The sequence below is a fragment of the Dipodomys merriami genome, unplaced genomic scaffold, assembly GCF_024711535.1.
Source record: "Dipodomys merriami isolate MVZ:Mamm:240054 unplaced genomic scaffold, mDipMer1.0.p SCAF_25, whole genome shotgun sequence".
NCBI lineage: Eukaryota > Metazoa > Chordata > Mammalia > Rodentia > Heteromyidae > Dipodomys > Dipodomys merriami.
Window position 1 is genome coordinate 15,739,618 of NW_027203937.1, and position 12,981 is coordinate 15,752,598.

The 12,981-nt window shown below is 51.7% G+C and overlaps 1 protein-coding gene across 3 annotated transcripts in view; it reads left to right on the plus strand.

The window, feature by feature from the left end:
- Positions 1-12,981, plus strand: part of Gdpd5 (glycerophosphodiester phosphodiesterase domain containing 5) — an 84,967-nt gene that overhangs the window by 69,636 nt on the left and 2,350 nt on the right. For 2 of the 3 annotated variants that reach the window (XM_070034990.1, XM_070034991.1), the window contains exons 6-15: positions 1,189-1,287; positions 1,724-1,817; positions 2,109-2,254; positions 5,850-5,932; positions 7,126-7,276; positions 7,718-7,936; positions 8,437-8,594; positions 8,874-9,021; positions 10,195-10,277; positions 10,801-10,815. In XM_070034990.1, coding sequence (XP_069891091.1) covers positions 1,189-1,287; positions 1,724-1,817; positions 2,109-2,254; positions 5,850-5,932; positions 7,126-7,276; positions 7,718-7,936; positions 8,437-8,594; positions 8,874-9,021; positions 10,195-10,277; positions 10,801-10,815 — 1,196 coding nt within the window. The remainder of the gene's footprint in view (positions 1-1,188; positions 1,288-1,723; positions 1,818-2,108; positions 2,255-5,849; positions 5,933-7,125; positions 7,277-7,717; positions 7,937-8,436; positions 8,595-8,873; positions 9,022-10,194; positions 10,278-10,800; positions 10,816-12,981) is intronic. The other variant, XM_070034992.1, reaches the window with a different exon arrangement.

Here is a 12,981-nt window from a genome sequence, read left to right on the forward strand (position 1 = left end):
AGGACAGCAAGGTGGCAGGTCTATGGCCTGGAGGACGAGGCCTGGGTGCTGAGAAGACAAGCTTCTTGGGGATTGTTAGGAACTCCTTGAACGCTCCCCGCTCCCCTCCTCCCCCCCCCGCAGACAGAAGCCTGATCCCTGAGAAGAAGCACAGGGTAAAATGGAGCCCAAAAGGCCTCATTCATTACATGGAGTGCTCAGGTAGACTCGGAAGTGCACCTGCATTCCCTTGTTGGCCCTCATCTTCACATGGCACATTACAGCCTGTGAAAGCCCTGCCTCAGTCTTGGTACTGTTTCTTAAGGGGAGAGGGAATTTGCAGGGAGAGGGTGGGATTTATTTCCAGGCTGAAGGTCTGAATGACAGGATTCCAAAGGAAAACTTAATCCTAGATGAGAATTCATCTTTCCTTCCTGGCAGGGAGCAAAGACAGGCAGGTTGCCATTTCTTCCCTCACTTTTAGCCCTTGCTTCATGGTCAGAGGGTCTCAGAGTGCTGCTGGTAATAGCAAAAGAGGAGGTTGAGGATGACTTAGAGAGTAGGCATGTCATGGGAGAGGAGCTGAGAGGTTCACAATGAGGGGGCGTGAGGTCAGTTGAAGTGTGGGCCTTATGGAGATAAGCCAGGTGCTATGGGGTGGGCAGGTGGGCAGTGAGACCACAACTTGGGAGAGGGGTAGCAGAAAACCAAGCTTATTTGGCGGTTACATCTGTCCCTGGAGATCTCTGTCTCCTTCAGGTGGCCCTGCCCTCTGTCAAGGCTCTACTCCTCTGTTTCTGCAGAATACATTTGAAGCCAGATGCTAGGGAGAGCCAGACTGGGGGGGAAAAAAAAGCCTTGTTGCTGAGACAGAGTGCAGCCCCCATGTAAGAGTGGTCACATACCTGGCCCCTGCCCTTCCAGGTTAAGAGGGCTGGGTGGGCGGGCCTGAGAGGCCCTTTTCAAGGCCTATTTTTAGCAGGAGCCTCTTGCCTTCTCTCCTCTCTCTTTTATCCATGTCACTTCCTTCCAAGGTCTGCTTGCTCATCCTGCCTCTGCCTCTGCCTCTGGCTGTCCTCACTCTCTGCCTGTCCTTCCCTGCTTCCTGTGCCTTTCCAGCTTGCTCCACTTCTACTGTGACCATCTCTTGGGATTACCTTCACCCACCCTTACTGTTCTGACCTCCTGTTTGATGCCTCCCTCTTCCAGATTGGGCTGGTGATCATCCTGGCTGCCACGGTGGTGGCCATGTCAGCAGTGGCTCAGCTGTGGGAGGACGAATGGGAGGTACTGCTCATCTCCTTGCAGGTGAGTGGGGTGGGTGACTTCTCCAGGACCAATGCAACAGGCAGCATCTTTTAAAAAAAATCATATAATATCAGTCATGGGTCAAACAAGGATATTGATTGGTTGATTGACAGTTGCTATGCCTGGAACCAAACCCAGAACCTTGAGCATGTTAGACAAGTGCCAAACCAACTGAGCTATACCCTCAACTCCCATGCAGCAACACCTTTTTAAAAAAAAAAACATTCCTGTTTCTGCAGTGGGATAAGGAGGGGTCTCAGGTCACACTGTAGGACTGAGGCGGAGAGGATGCTCCAACCCAGGACCACTGGATTCCCAGTGTTTGCAGCTAGCAAATGAAGACATGGGTTGCCTGCCCTGTGGGTAGAAATGGGTTGTCAGTGGGCATGGACATGACTGAGAGACCCAGGAGCCTCTTACCTTTCCACACACACAGGGCACAGCTCCATTCCTGCACATGGGTGCCCTGGTGGCCATCACTGCACTATCCTGGATCGTGGCAGGACAGTTTGCCCGTGCAGAACGATCTTGTGAGTACTCAGGGCAGGGCCTGCTCCTCCCATCGCTCCCTGGGTGGGCTGCCTCCAAGAGACTCTACCTGGGAAGCTTGGGGCTGAGGTAGATCCCTCATTGTTGAGGTCTGGCTAAGACTGGCTCATAGATGCCATCAGCCTTGCACTGTATTCTGACACGACCCCATATCAGAGTGGGCACATGTGCCACACAAAAAGACTGTCCCTCTGAGCCTGCACCCTAAACCCTTACTCAAGGGCTCTGGTTGGGGCTAGAGGGAGCCCAGTGTTCATGGCCCATGTCTGCAGCCTCCCAGGTGACCATCCTCTGTACCTTCTTCGCTGTGGTCTTTGCCCTCTACCTGGCCCCTCTCACCATCTCCTCTCCCTGCATCATGGAGAAAAAGGATCTGGGCCCCAAGCCTGCTCTCATTGGCCACCGCGGGGCCCCCATGGTGAGTGTAACCCAAATGTCCTAACAGAGTGTGTGGGCGTGGGCATAGCAGCCACTCCAGGAGAAGGCTTTGCCAGGAAATAGAGGTGACATATTAGCATAATAATAGAAATAGACCCTAGAGCGATGGGACAACTGTATCAGAAGGACAGGTGGAAATCCCAGAGAACCTGGATGGGACCAAAGGGAAAGATCCCAGAAAATATCTCACTAGATAGGTTGAACTCTTATCCTGAGGCATGGAAGTGCAGGAGGGTTTTAGGCTCTTAGGTCAAGAGGACCAGGAGAGGGCAGTTGGGTAAAGGGCCTGGGGCTGCAGCCAGGCAACTGATATTGTGTCAGGCCCAAGGGGAAGAGAGGCTGGCACAGCTCCCCAGAGAAGGCAGTTGAGCCAGGCTGAAATGGAAAGAAAAGAAAAGATAGTTAAAGTCAGTATGGGGTCCAACCACTGAGATGTCCTGTACTCTGCAGGAGAGCCAAGGCTGAGGGGACAGGCTCCAAAGCCCTGCTGCTTGGGCAGGAGCCCAGCCTGGCCCCTAACTGGCTATGGGAACCAGAGTTCTGTCTACTCTGTGCCTGGCTTCCTCCTGTACCATGGGATTATTGACAGTGCCCACTGCAGGATGTGAGAAGCAGGAAGTAACATAGCAGTATCCAGATATACACTGTCTACTAGGAAGTTCCTGGTATTTATTGGGATCCCTTAAAGCCCCTCTTTTGAACTCAGCTTCTCAGCAGGAACAGTATCAGTCTCCACCCCTAGGGGGCATCTGGGACATTCCACTGTGCCACTGGGTAGTAAAGTGACTGTACAAAACCATGGTGTTAAAAGGATATGTCTGGGCTAAGAGTGTAGCTGAGCACTTGCCTAGCATGGGTGAGGCCCTAGTTCTATCCCCAGCACTATGAAAAAGAAAAAGCAGAAAGAAAGAAGGAAGGAAAGAAAAATATATCCAAAGAGCTGCAAATCCTCCTGAAAGTCCTCCCCCATACATGAACTGGGGGGTATTATTTTCTAGATGACTCACAGGCTAGACCCTGTGAGCTGGACCTTGGTACCCTCCCATCCCTTCCTGTGCTGGCAGTGGCACCTCTTATTCTCTTTGGGAATGACAGGTGCATGATACTGCAAACCATGATCTCCCATCTCTGCCTCCCAAAGAGCTAGGATTATAGGCTTGAGTCACCGCACCTGGCTAAGTACATTTTTTTTCAACCACAATGCTGTTATTATACCTAACCAAATTAACAGTGATTCCTTAATATGATCTAATAGCAAATCCATGTTCAATTTTCCTTTGTTGTCTCCAAAACATCTTTTTATAGTTCACTTGTTAGAAATCCATCTGGGTAATGCCTGGCTCCTAAGTATCTTGTAGTGGATGATCATCCTCTCCCCATTTCTCCTTATGCTGTTGATCTGCCCAAGTTGTCATTTGTCCTACAGAATTTCTCACAGTGTGCATCTGGCTTACTGCATCCTTGTGATGTTTATTTGATCATTTATTTGTTTGAACTGTGCATATGTATGGGTCATGACATGTTATTTCCATACATGTGTACAATATGTAGTGATCAAATCAAGGTGATTGGCATGTATACCTCCTCAAACATTTATCATTTCATATTTTGGAAACAATACAAATTTTTCTCTTATTTTGAAATGTACAGTAAATTATTACTTGTTATAGTCTCCCTACATGCCATTGACTACCAGAATTTATTCCTCCTGCCTCTCCTAGCCCCTCCTCTCCCCGCCCCTTCCCAGCCTCTGTTAATCACTGTTTTACTCCATCTTTCTCCTGTGAGGTCAACTTTTACTGGTGGCTTCCTTTTTTTTTTTTTTTTTTTAAACTCGAGGCCTCAGGCTCTTGTTCATGGCTGATCCTCTTCCCCCTTGAGCCATGCCTCCATTCCAGCATTTTGCTGAGTAACTGGAGATGGAATATCATGGACTTTTCTTTCCAGGCTGGTTTCAAACCTACAGTCCTCCAGGTCTCAGCTTCCTGAATAGCTAGGGTGATAGTTGTGAGCCACTAGCACCCAGCTTAGTGATGGGTTTTGAGGCATCAACTAGGACCGCCTCTGTCCCTGTGCATCATGTGTCTCGTCAGGGGGTCTTCAGATGGTTGGTCATGGGGTTCTGATTGCAGTAACCCTGAGTGTACCCCCCTGTCAGTGTGTCCCATGTGTTGTCCCTGTGTGGACTTCAGTATTTGGAGGAGTAGATCCACAGAAGAGGCTCTCACATACTGTTCTGCTAGCGAGAATGTACCCTTCTACTTCTCCCCTATGTGCTCCGGGCAGCAGGACCCTCTTTGGACTTGCCAGAGGGAGGTGGGAGCTCTGAGATGAAGATCCAGAATTCCACTCATGTGATTTGGGAGACTTCCTAAAGCCTAGGAAGTGAAGGCTAGGATTCCATGCTTTTGTATAAGAGATCAGCACCAAACCCAGGCTGACTCTGAAGGTATTTAGTAGCTCAGCTCCAAGAATGGAGAAAGAGAAGAGCTTACATTATGAAGTCCCTACTGTGTACAAGTCTCTGGTCTCAGGTCTCCGGCATCTGTTATATGCCTACCAGGTGGATAACATGAGCCCATTTTATATAGCTAAAGAAACTGAGGCCTCAGGCTGCCCAGTGGGAAGTGGATTGCTCCTTCTTGCCAACTCCAAAGCCCTTGTCATTCCCTGGATGCCTCCCAGCAGAGGGGAATGTGTTGAGTTGTGGTCAGAGAGAGATAAGGTGGAATTGAGAGCAATTGGGGGAATCCATTGCACTCTTGACCCTCTCATCCATCTTCCCACCCTCCCTCTCTCTGTCCTCCAGCCCCAGGCACCTGGCCTTAACCCAATTCCTAGTTCGGTGCTGACCCCCAGTGGCAGCAAAGGGTAGGACAGCCAAAGAGAGAAACAGAACCCTGATTCTCCCAGCCTGAAGACCTCAGAGAATGGTGAGCGGATCCCCCAGGGCAGATGAGGAACCAGTATGCAAACGGAGATCTGTACCCTTAGCCCCAGATCTACCGTAGAGTCAAGGCTATAGCTGGATGTTTCCATACCTCTGCCACAGGCTTGCCATTCTAAATCATTTTCTGTGTCAGTCAGGTGATGTGCAAGGGGACTTGGTTCATGTATCATTCTAGAATAGTGCTGTTTGTATAGATGAGGAAACTTGTCACCCCACTGAAACTCCACCCTGTCTTCCTCCACCAGGGAATAATCAAGAGGGAAGAAAGTGTTCAGTCTCCATGCCTCACACATTGTCTTGGACTCCTAGGCCTGTGAAAAGGCTTCCTGCTTCCAGAGTATAGAGTAGTACCTTGGTAGAGAAGGGATGAGTTAACAGTCAGGGCTACTATTTATTAAGTGTTAGCTATATGTCAGGTATTTGTACACATCTACACAAACTATCATGTCTGCCTCGCTTCCAAAAAACACCCTTCAAGGTGGATCTGACTTAGCAGGTGAGGAAACAGAGCTTCTGAGAAGCTCTGTGAGTTCCCTGGGTCATGTAGCTCCTGGGTAGAGGAGCTAGAATGACAACCAGGCTAACCCAGCCCCACACATGAGCCCTCACACTCCTTCCTCCCCAGCTTGCCCCAGAGCACACGCTGATGTCCTTCCGGAAGGCCCTAGAGCAGAAGCTGTTTGGGCTCCAGGCTGATGTCACCGTCAGGTATGTGGGGGCACCTCTTCCTCACCCCATGGCATCTGTATCCAGATGGAACTACCTGTCCCAGAGCCTTGGAGATGGAAGGGTGGAGGCTTGGGGCATCCTTTTTGTGCAAATGAATGTTGTGCTGAACTCTTGGATAAAAAGTAGGGGAGAGAGAAAAGACACTTGGTTTAGGCAGGTGGGGTGAAGATCAGGGGGTCAAATTCACTTGAAGGAAAGCTAGATCTGTCTGTTTTCATGATAATGCTCAAACATTTGGGTAAGTGAAGTTAGCAAGTTATAGAATGATAATAACAAAAATGTCATACTCATTTTTTGCCTGCAGATATATGAATACATGTTAGTATAAATGGCAGGGAAAAGCCACACAAGTCATATCAGCTGAGAGAGGGGGAGAAGGGTAGGGCTGTCATACAGAGTTGCACAAGTTGGGCACTAAACAAGGGCACCATGTAAGTGAGGACAGTGTCCTCAATGTAGAAAGGCTAGAAGTAAGTGTTGGTCTCACCTTTCCAGCAGATGGTGGTAAAATGCTTTGAGGAAGAGGGTCATAGATGCCTTTTTTCAATTTCACATAAAGATAGCCTATGAGCTATTGACAGCCTGGTGGGGTAGATAGGAATGGGGGGGGGTGGAACTTGTCACAGGGCCTACCTTGGCACTGTTATTACGGACCTGCATGGACTTGATTTTTTAAGCCAGATTCCACCACTTAGTGTCCATGGACCTTGAGGTAGGAACTTCCTTCTGCTATCCTCAGTTTCCCCATTATGAAATGAGGCAGAATCTACCTTCAAGGTTTGCTAAGAATAGGATCAGGCTTTTTCCAACACTCTTTGAGCAGTCCCCCCATACACACACACACACACACACACACACACACACACACACACACACACACACACACACACACACACACACACACACACACACACACACACACACCACACACACACACACACACACACACACACACACACACACACCCCAATATGATCCTGATAGAGAGCCAGAGTATTGGCCCTTTGGAGTGATGCCATCCCACTGTCCCTCCCATACAGATGAGGAGTCTGCAGCCCAGAGAGGGCCAGAGCCACCAGGGCCCCACCATGATTAGGGAGGAGTGAATAAGGGAGCAGTGGTGGGCGGGTGAAAGCCCGGGTAGGCTGTGACAGCAGCTCCCTCTCCCATAGTCTGGATGGCATCCCCTTCCTCATGCATGATGCTACTCTGCGACGCACCACTAACGTGGAGCAGGTGTTCCCAGAGCTCGCCCACAGGCCTTCTGCCATGCTCAACTGGACCGTCCTGCAGAGGCTCAACGCTGGCCAGTGGTTTCTGAAGGTCTGTCTGCACTGGGCCCAATTCTAGGCCTGGGAGGGGCAGCAGGGACCCTGAGAAGTGAGAGAGGCGGTGGCTGTCATCTCAGATGACCCCAGGCAGGCTGGTTAGCAATTGCTTCTGTCTCCCTCATCAGGAAAGGCGGAAGGGGACGTGGGTGGTTAACAGGATGTTAATGCAGTGGCTCTAAAGGCAAGGTAGTTTCTGGTTTCAAGTGTTCTGAGGTGGAAAGTTCTGGGGACTGGGAGAAGCCCCAAGCAAGTTGTTCTCTGGGAAGTGGACATGGGATAGAAAGCTGAGGTTCAGGACCTTCTAGGACCACAGACTCACACACACACCGCAGATGCTGGCAGACCAGGAGTCTCCATGCTAAGTTTTCAGGAAGGTATGCAAAGGCCCCCCAAGGGTTGGTGACACAGCTTTGTGTGCCCCTTCCTCTACCAGACTGACCCCTTCTGGACGGCCAGCTCCCTGTCACCCTCAGACCACAGGGAGGCCCAGAACCAGTCCATCTGTAGTCTGGCAGAGCTCCTGGAGCTGGCCAAGGGCAATGCCACGGTGCTGCTCAACCTGCATGACCCACCCCGTGAGCACCCCTACCTCACCAGCTTCCTCAACATCACCCTGGAGACCGTGCTGCACTCAGGCTTCCCACAGCACCAGGTGAGGCCCGCTGCCACCCCCATGCAATAAAGACCCATGCCAGGTGGCATCAATGCACCCATCTCCCCTCCAGACTTCAGCTCTCTTGTTTGTAAAATGATGACTGCCTGCCCTGCACATCCCTGGCTGTGTCCTTATGGGACAGGTGGGGGACTAGCCAGTACTTTGAGCTGTTCAGAGGTGTGCCCTAGGCCCTCTGGTCACTTCAGAGAACACAAAGTATCATGCAGTCATTTGGGACCCCAGGAATGGGAGGCCACCCTATGAATGCAGGGTGGTGGATGTTGAATTATGCTTTTGTTGTCCTTGTACGAGGAAGGGAAGCTCCAGAGTTGGTTGGCCCTGTGTATTACAGCTATGGACAAGCCACCTGCAATAACAGTTCCACCCAAGCCACAGTTCCAGCCCCTTGCACATCCCTACGTGGACTCTGGGAGGGCTAGGGCCTCTTACCCAATTTGACAGACTAGAAGCCTGACTACCACATCTCTCGCCTGCAGGTTATGTGGCTGCCTAACAGGCAGAGGCCCCTAGTGCAGAAGTTGGCACCTGGCTTCCAGCAAACGTCAGGGTCCAAGGAGACCATGGCGAGCCTGCGGAAAGGCCACATCCAGCGGCTGAACCTGCGCTACACTCAGGTGTCCCGCCAGGAGCTCAGGTGCCTGCCCTGTGGCCCTAACTCATCTGGGGGGGGCGGACTGAGTGTCCCCCAGTCCAGGCACAGCCAGGCACAGGGAAGGATGGATCCACAGGGGCGGGGCCCACGTGGCTCAGAAAGGGGAGGTGCGAGCATGTGCAGAGCTGGGTCTGCCATGAGCCTGGTCCTTGGGTGAGGACATTGCTTCCCACAGGAATAGCTGTGAGGGGCTGCTTTACAACTACTTCCTGCCCCCGGCAGCCAGAGTCCTGGGCTGATCAAGCTCTGTCCCCTGCCCAGGGACTACGCATCCTGGAATCTGAGTGTAAACCTGTACACCGTCAACGCGCCCTGGCTCTTCTCCCTGCTGTGGTGTGCAGGGGTCCCGTCCGTCACCTCTGACAACTCCCACACCTTGTCCCAGGTGCCCTCTCCACTCTGGATCATGGTGAGTTGGAGACTGAGGTGGCCAGAGGACACCTAGGGGGACAGATCAGAAGACTGCTTAGGGGCTGCCCCACCCCTCAGCAAGAACTGGGGAGGTCTCAAGTGTGATGTCTGAGGCAGGGGTACAGACTCCAAACAGACCCCACAACTGCTGGGGACTGAGGTGTTGGAGGCCCCTGGGCCTGACCCACAGGGAAGAACACATCAAGCAGACAATAGCTACTGGGTGTTTCTGGTTTGGGGGTTTATTTTGTTTTGGGAGTTTGTTATATTTGGTTTTTAAAGGAAAGAAAACAAAGGCTACCATCAGGGTGAGAACTGGGAACGTGGAAGTCTGCTCAGAGAAGAATGAACAGAACATATTTGGATCAGTTGACTGAGACCCTGCAGATTGGCTAACTTTCAGTCCCCACTCTGCCCCAAGCCTGGGGAGCCCAGTAGAGGCTCTACCTCCAAGGATTGAGGGCTGCTTGTGGGACGAAGAGTGGCAGGGTCAGCAGGTCAGAGCTGAGCTATGGATGGCTCCCGGGGGGACTAGGGAGTTAGGGGAACTGGGGAGAGACAGATAGGAATGAGACCCCAAGAGAGGTGAAGCCAGAAGAGAACCGGAGAGAACCAAAAAATGGGAACCCGTCATGGGCTTCAGATCCTGGGCTCTTTCACAACCCCTTCCAAGCCCTAAAGGCTCTGTTCTTCAGTCTCCCCTGTATGTCATCGTTACAAACCTCCCAGGCTCCTCCAGGATGGAGCACTGACGGACAGGTTGATGTACAGCTCCTGCCCTAGTGGGATGAAGCTTTGCACTCCCAGCCCCTGTGCTCCTAGTTGAAGCCACACACCTGTTCACAGGCACTGCACATCTGTTTACAGGCTTGCATTTGCCCACCTGTGAGTCATGTGACACTGGCATCCACACACAGTAACCATCTTCCATTGCTAGGCTCTTTTTTTGACCACCTTAAGTACATACAGCTTGAACACATTCTACTTCTACCCTGTGTGCACACACATGCCTTCATATACACACATACACACAGACCTACCTAGGCACACAGTGCCTAGGGCCTACCCCCACAAAATAAAGCCAGAAGCCCTCAAGTCCCCTGCTTACTAGTCATGGACCTGTGGTTTGAATGGGCCATAACTGGGAGCTGGCCTTGCCTTCTGTCCACAGCCCCCAGAGGAATACTGCCTCATGTGGGTCACCGCTGACCTGATCTCCTTCACCCTCATCGTCGGCATCTTCGTGGTCCAGAAGTGAGTAGGCTCTGATGTATTCATGACCTTTCTGCCCCTTGGCAGGTCCAGCCCAGCTTCCCCACCCCCCTAGCCAGGTGAAGCTGCTCCCAGCCTTGAGCCCTTGGCAAGGAGACTAGGAGGGACTGCCAGAGGCCTCAGGTCCTCCTCCCTCAGCAGAGGCGGACTAGCTTAGGGGATAGAGCACCCAGCTAGGAATCCAGAGCCAATCTCTGCCCTAACCTGCTATGTAGGCTCTGGCAAATCTGCCCTCTGTTACCCAGGGCATGGGTTTGTTTCCCACAGCACTGACCCCTGCCAAGCTGAAAAGCCCCATCCCTCAGGCCAGCAAGGATTGGCTGAAGTGGGTGGTCTGGGTGGTTCAGGGGAGGGTTTAGGGCCAGCCTGGGGCCCCAGGCCAGCCAGCAACCAAGGGGCTGGGTTGATTCTTGACTGATGTTCTCTCTCTGTCCATCCTGCTCTGATCGGCGCATGTCCCTCCTCTCTCCCCTCCCCCTCTCTGCTGCACTCTGGCATCTCACAGCTATCACTTGATCAGGTAATTCTGGTGTGGTCCTCCTCCTCCTCCTGTTCCTCTTTCTGGCCATCCCCTTCTCCAGTTTTGTCTGATAATATGCCATGCACTGAGCCCTGTGCCTGGGTCACCCTCGCTGACCCCTGCCTGAAGCACTAACCCTCCTTTTCCCCCTGCAACAATCTTCTCTGCAATTTTTTTTTTTAGGTAAGGTCTCAGTACTCAGCTCAGACTGGCCTTGAACTTGCAATCCTGTCTCAGTGCTGGGATTTGCCCTTCCCATCTTGCTGTGTGTGTCCCTGACCTTTCTAGTCTTACTATAGCTTCTGCTGGTAGTGACCAGCATGTCCTTCACATACAACACACACACACACACACGCACGCACGCACGTACGCACGCACGCATGCACGCACACACACACGCACAACCTAGCCTCCCTCAGCACCAGTGTCTCCCTCGGGGACAGGGTCCCTGTCTGAGTATAGCACTCAGGGAAGTTTTGCCTGATGCAAACTCCCAGTTTGTTTTCTCTCTCTCCCTGCCCTGCCCCCAGTGGCTTTTGCCTCTCTGGCTTCCTCTTCTAGGGTCCATGCTCTCTGTTTATATTTCTTTGTCTCTCCCAACTCTTTCTTTTTTCACTCCTGTCTGATTCCCACCCCTGTTCCTCTCCCTGTTCCCACCCCCTAAATACCCCTGGGGAGGGCCCCATATGGCTTCCTGCCCCCATGTTCCTAGCTGCCAAGACTTGGCTTGACACTTTCCTCCTGGGTTTCAATGTTCATTTCCAAAGTAAAACTCAGGTCTTAGGGATCTAAGCCCTGCCTTGGTCTGGTGCCTGTGGTCCTCCTGGGTCAGGAGGCTTCCCTGACGCACTTCTAAAACATGCTCCCTGGCTGTGGGACTGAAGCCAGCAGAGGATCATTTTAGTCAACTCCTCTACCTGCAGAGTCTGCAGACTTCACAGTGCTACTGAGTATGGTGCTGGGCCCCTGGGGTCCTGGGGAGGGGGGGTCAGGAGCAGTTTGATGGAGCTTGATGGTGCTGCGGGAAGGGGGAGAATATGGGCCTCATTGTCCCGTTTATTCACTCAACAGATGCTTGTTCAGTACCCACAATATGGTAGGCATCTGAGGCTAAGGCTGGGCACCAAGTGAGTCAGAGGATAGTCCTTACTATCAAGGATTCAAAGGGAGGTTAGCCTAGCGAAGGTGTAAGTGCCTTCTGCTCCCCCTTGACTGCCTCAATTTTGTCCGCTCTGATCAGCCTTCTGTCCGTTTCTACTGTGTTGACTCCAGCTAGAAATTTGCAATTAATTTCTGTGGAGTCTTGGCTGCCCCCTCAGCCAAGTAGGGTTCAGTCCCTTGGGGTCCCACCCCTCTTCTTAGTGAGACAGGGGTAGGGATCATGAGTCCTTCTACCTAGGTCCTAAGAAAAGTCCAGTTCATAGGCCAGAGATTTGGGGGTTGTTCAGGGGAGCTACTACAGAAAAAACTATTGCCCTGGGCTGGGGACCAGAACTTGAGTCCTCCCCTCATTGTCCTGGTCCCTCTACATGGCAGCCTACCTCTCAGCCTATGGTTGATTCATTTTTACCCTGCCCTGCTGCCTTCTCCACCACCGAAAGCATTAATTTTCTGGGTTATGCCTCCTACTAGGGTGGCTAGAACAGTGCATGGCACCTTCCCAAGTATCTCTAAAACCCTTGCTGTGGCAAACTGTGAGAGCCAGCTCTGAGTAAAGAGCCACTGCCATCTGTCCTCACCTGCATATCTCCTGACTTCTCTGGGACTAGTTGGGCTCACTCTGCCTGTCATGATAGTGGATCTGTAGGAGGCCTTAGCTGCTACTTCCTAAACTAAGTGTCCGCCAGAGTTAAATCTCTTCCTTCCCAGAGAGGAAGGAAGTAGCCAGGCACTGGTGGCTCAGCTCTATAAATCCTAGCTACTCAAAAGGCTGAGATCTGAGGATCATGATATAAAAACCAGCCTGGACAGACAAACCTGAGAGGCTGTTATCTCCAGCCAACCAGCAAAAAGCTGGAAGTAGAGGTGTGGCTCAAATGATAGAATGCAAAAATGCAAGGCCGAGTTTAAGCCCCACTACCAGCACAAAAATCAAACAGAAACAAAAAGACAACCAGGTGCAGAACTGGAGGCACCTGAAACAGAAATAACCAAATCATCTTTCTA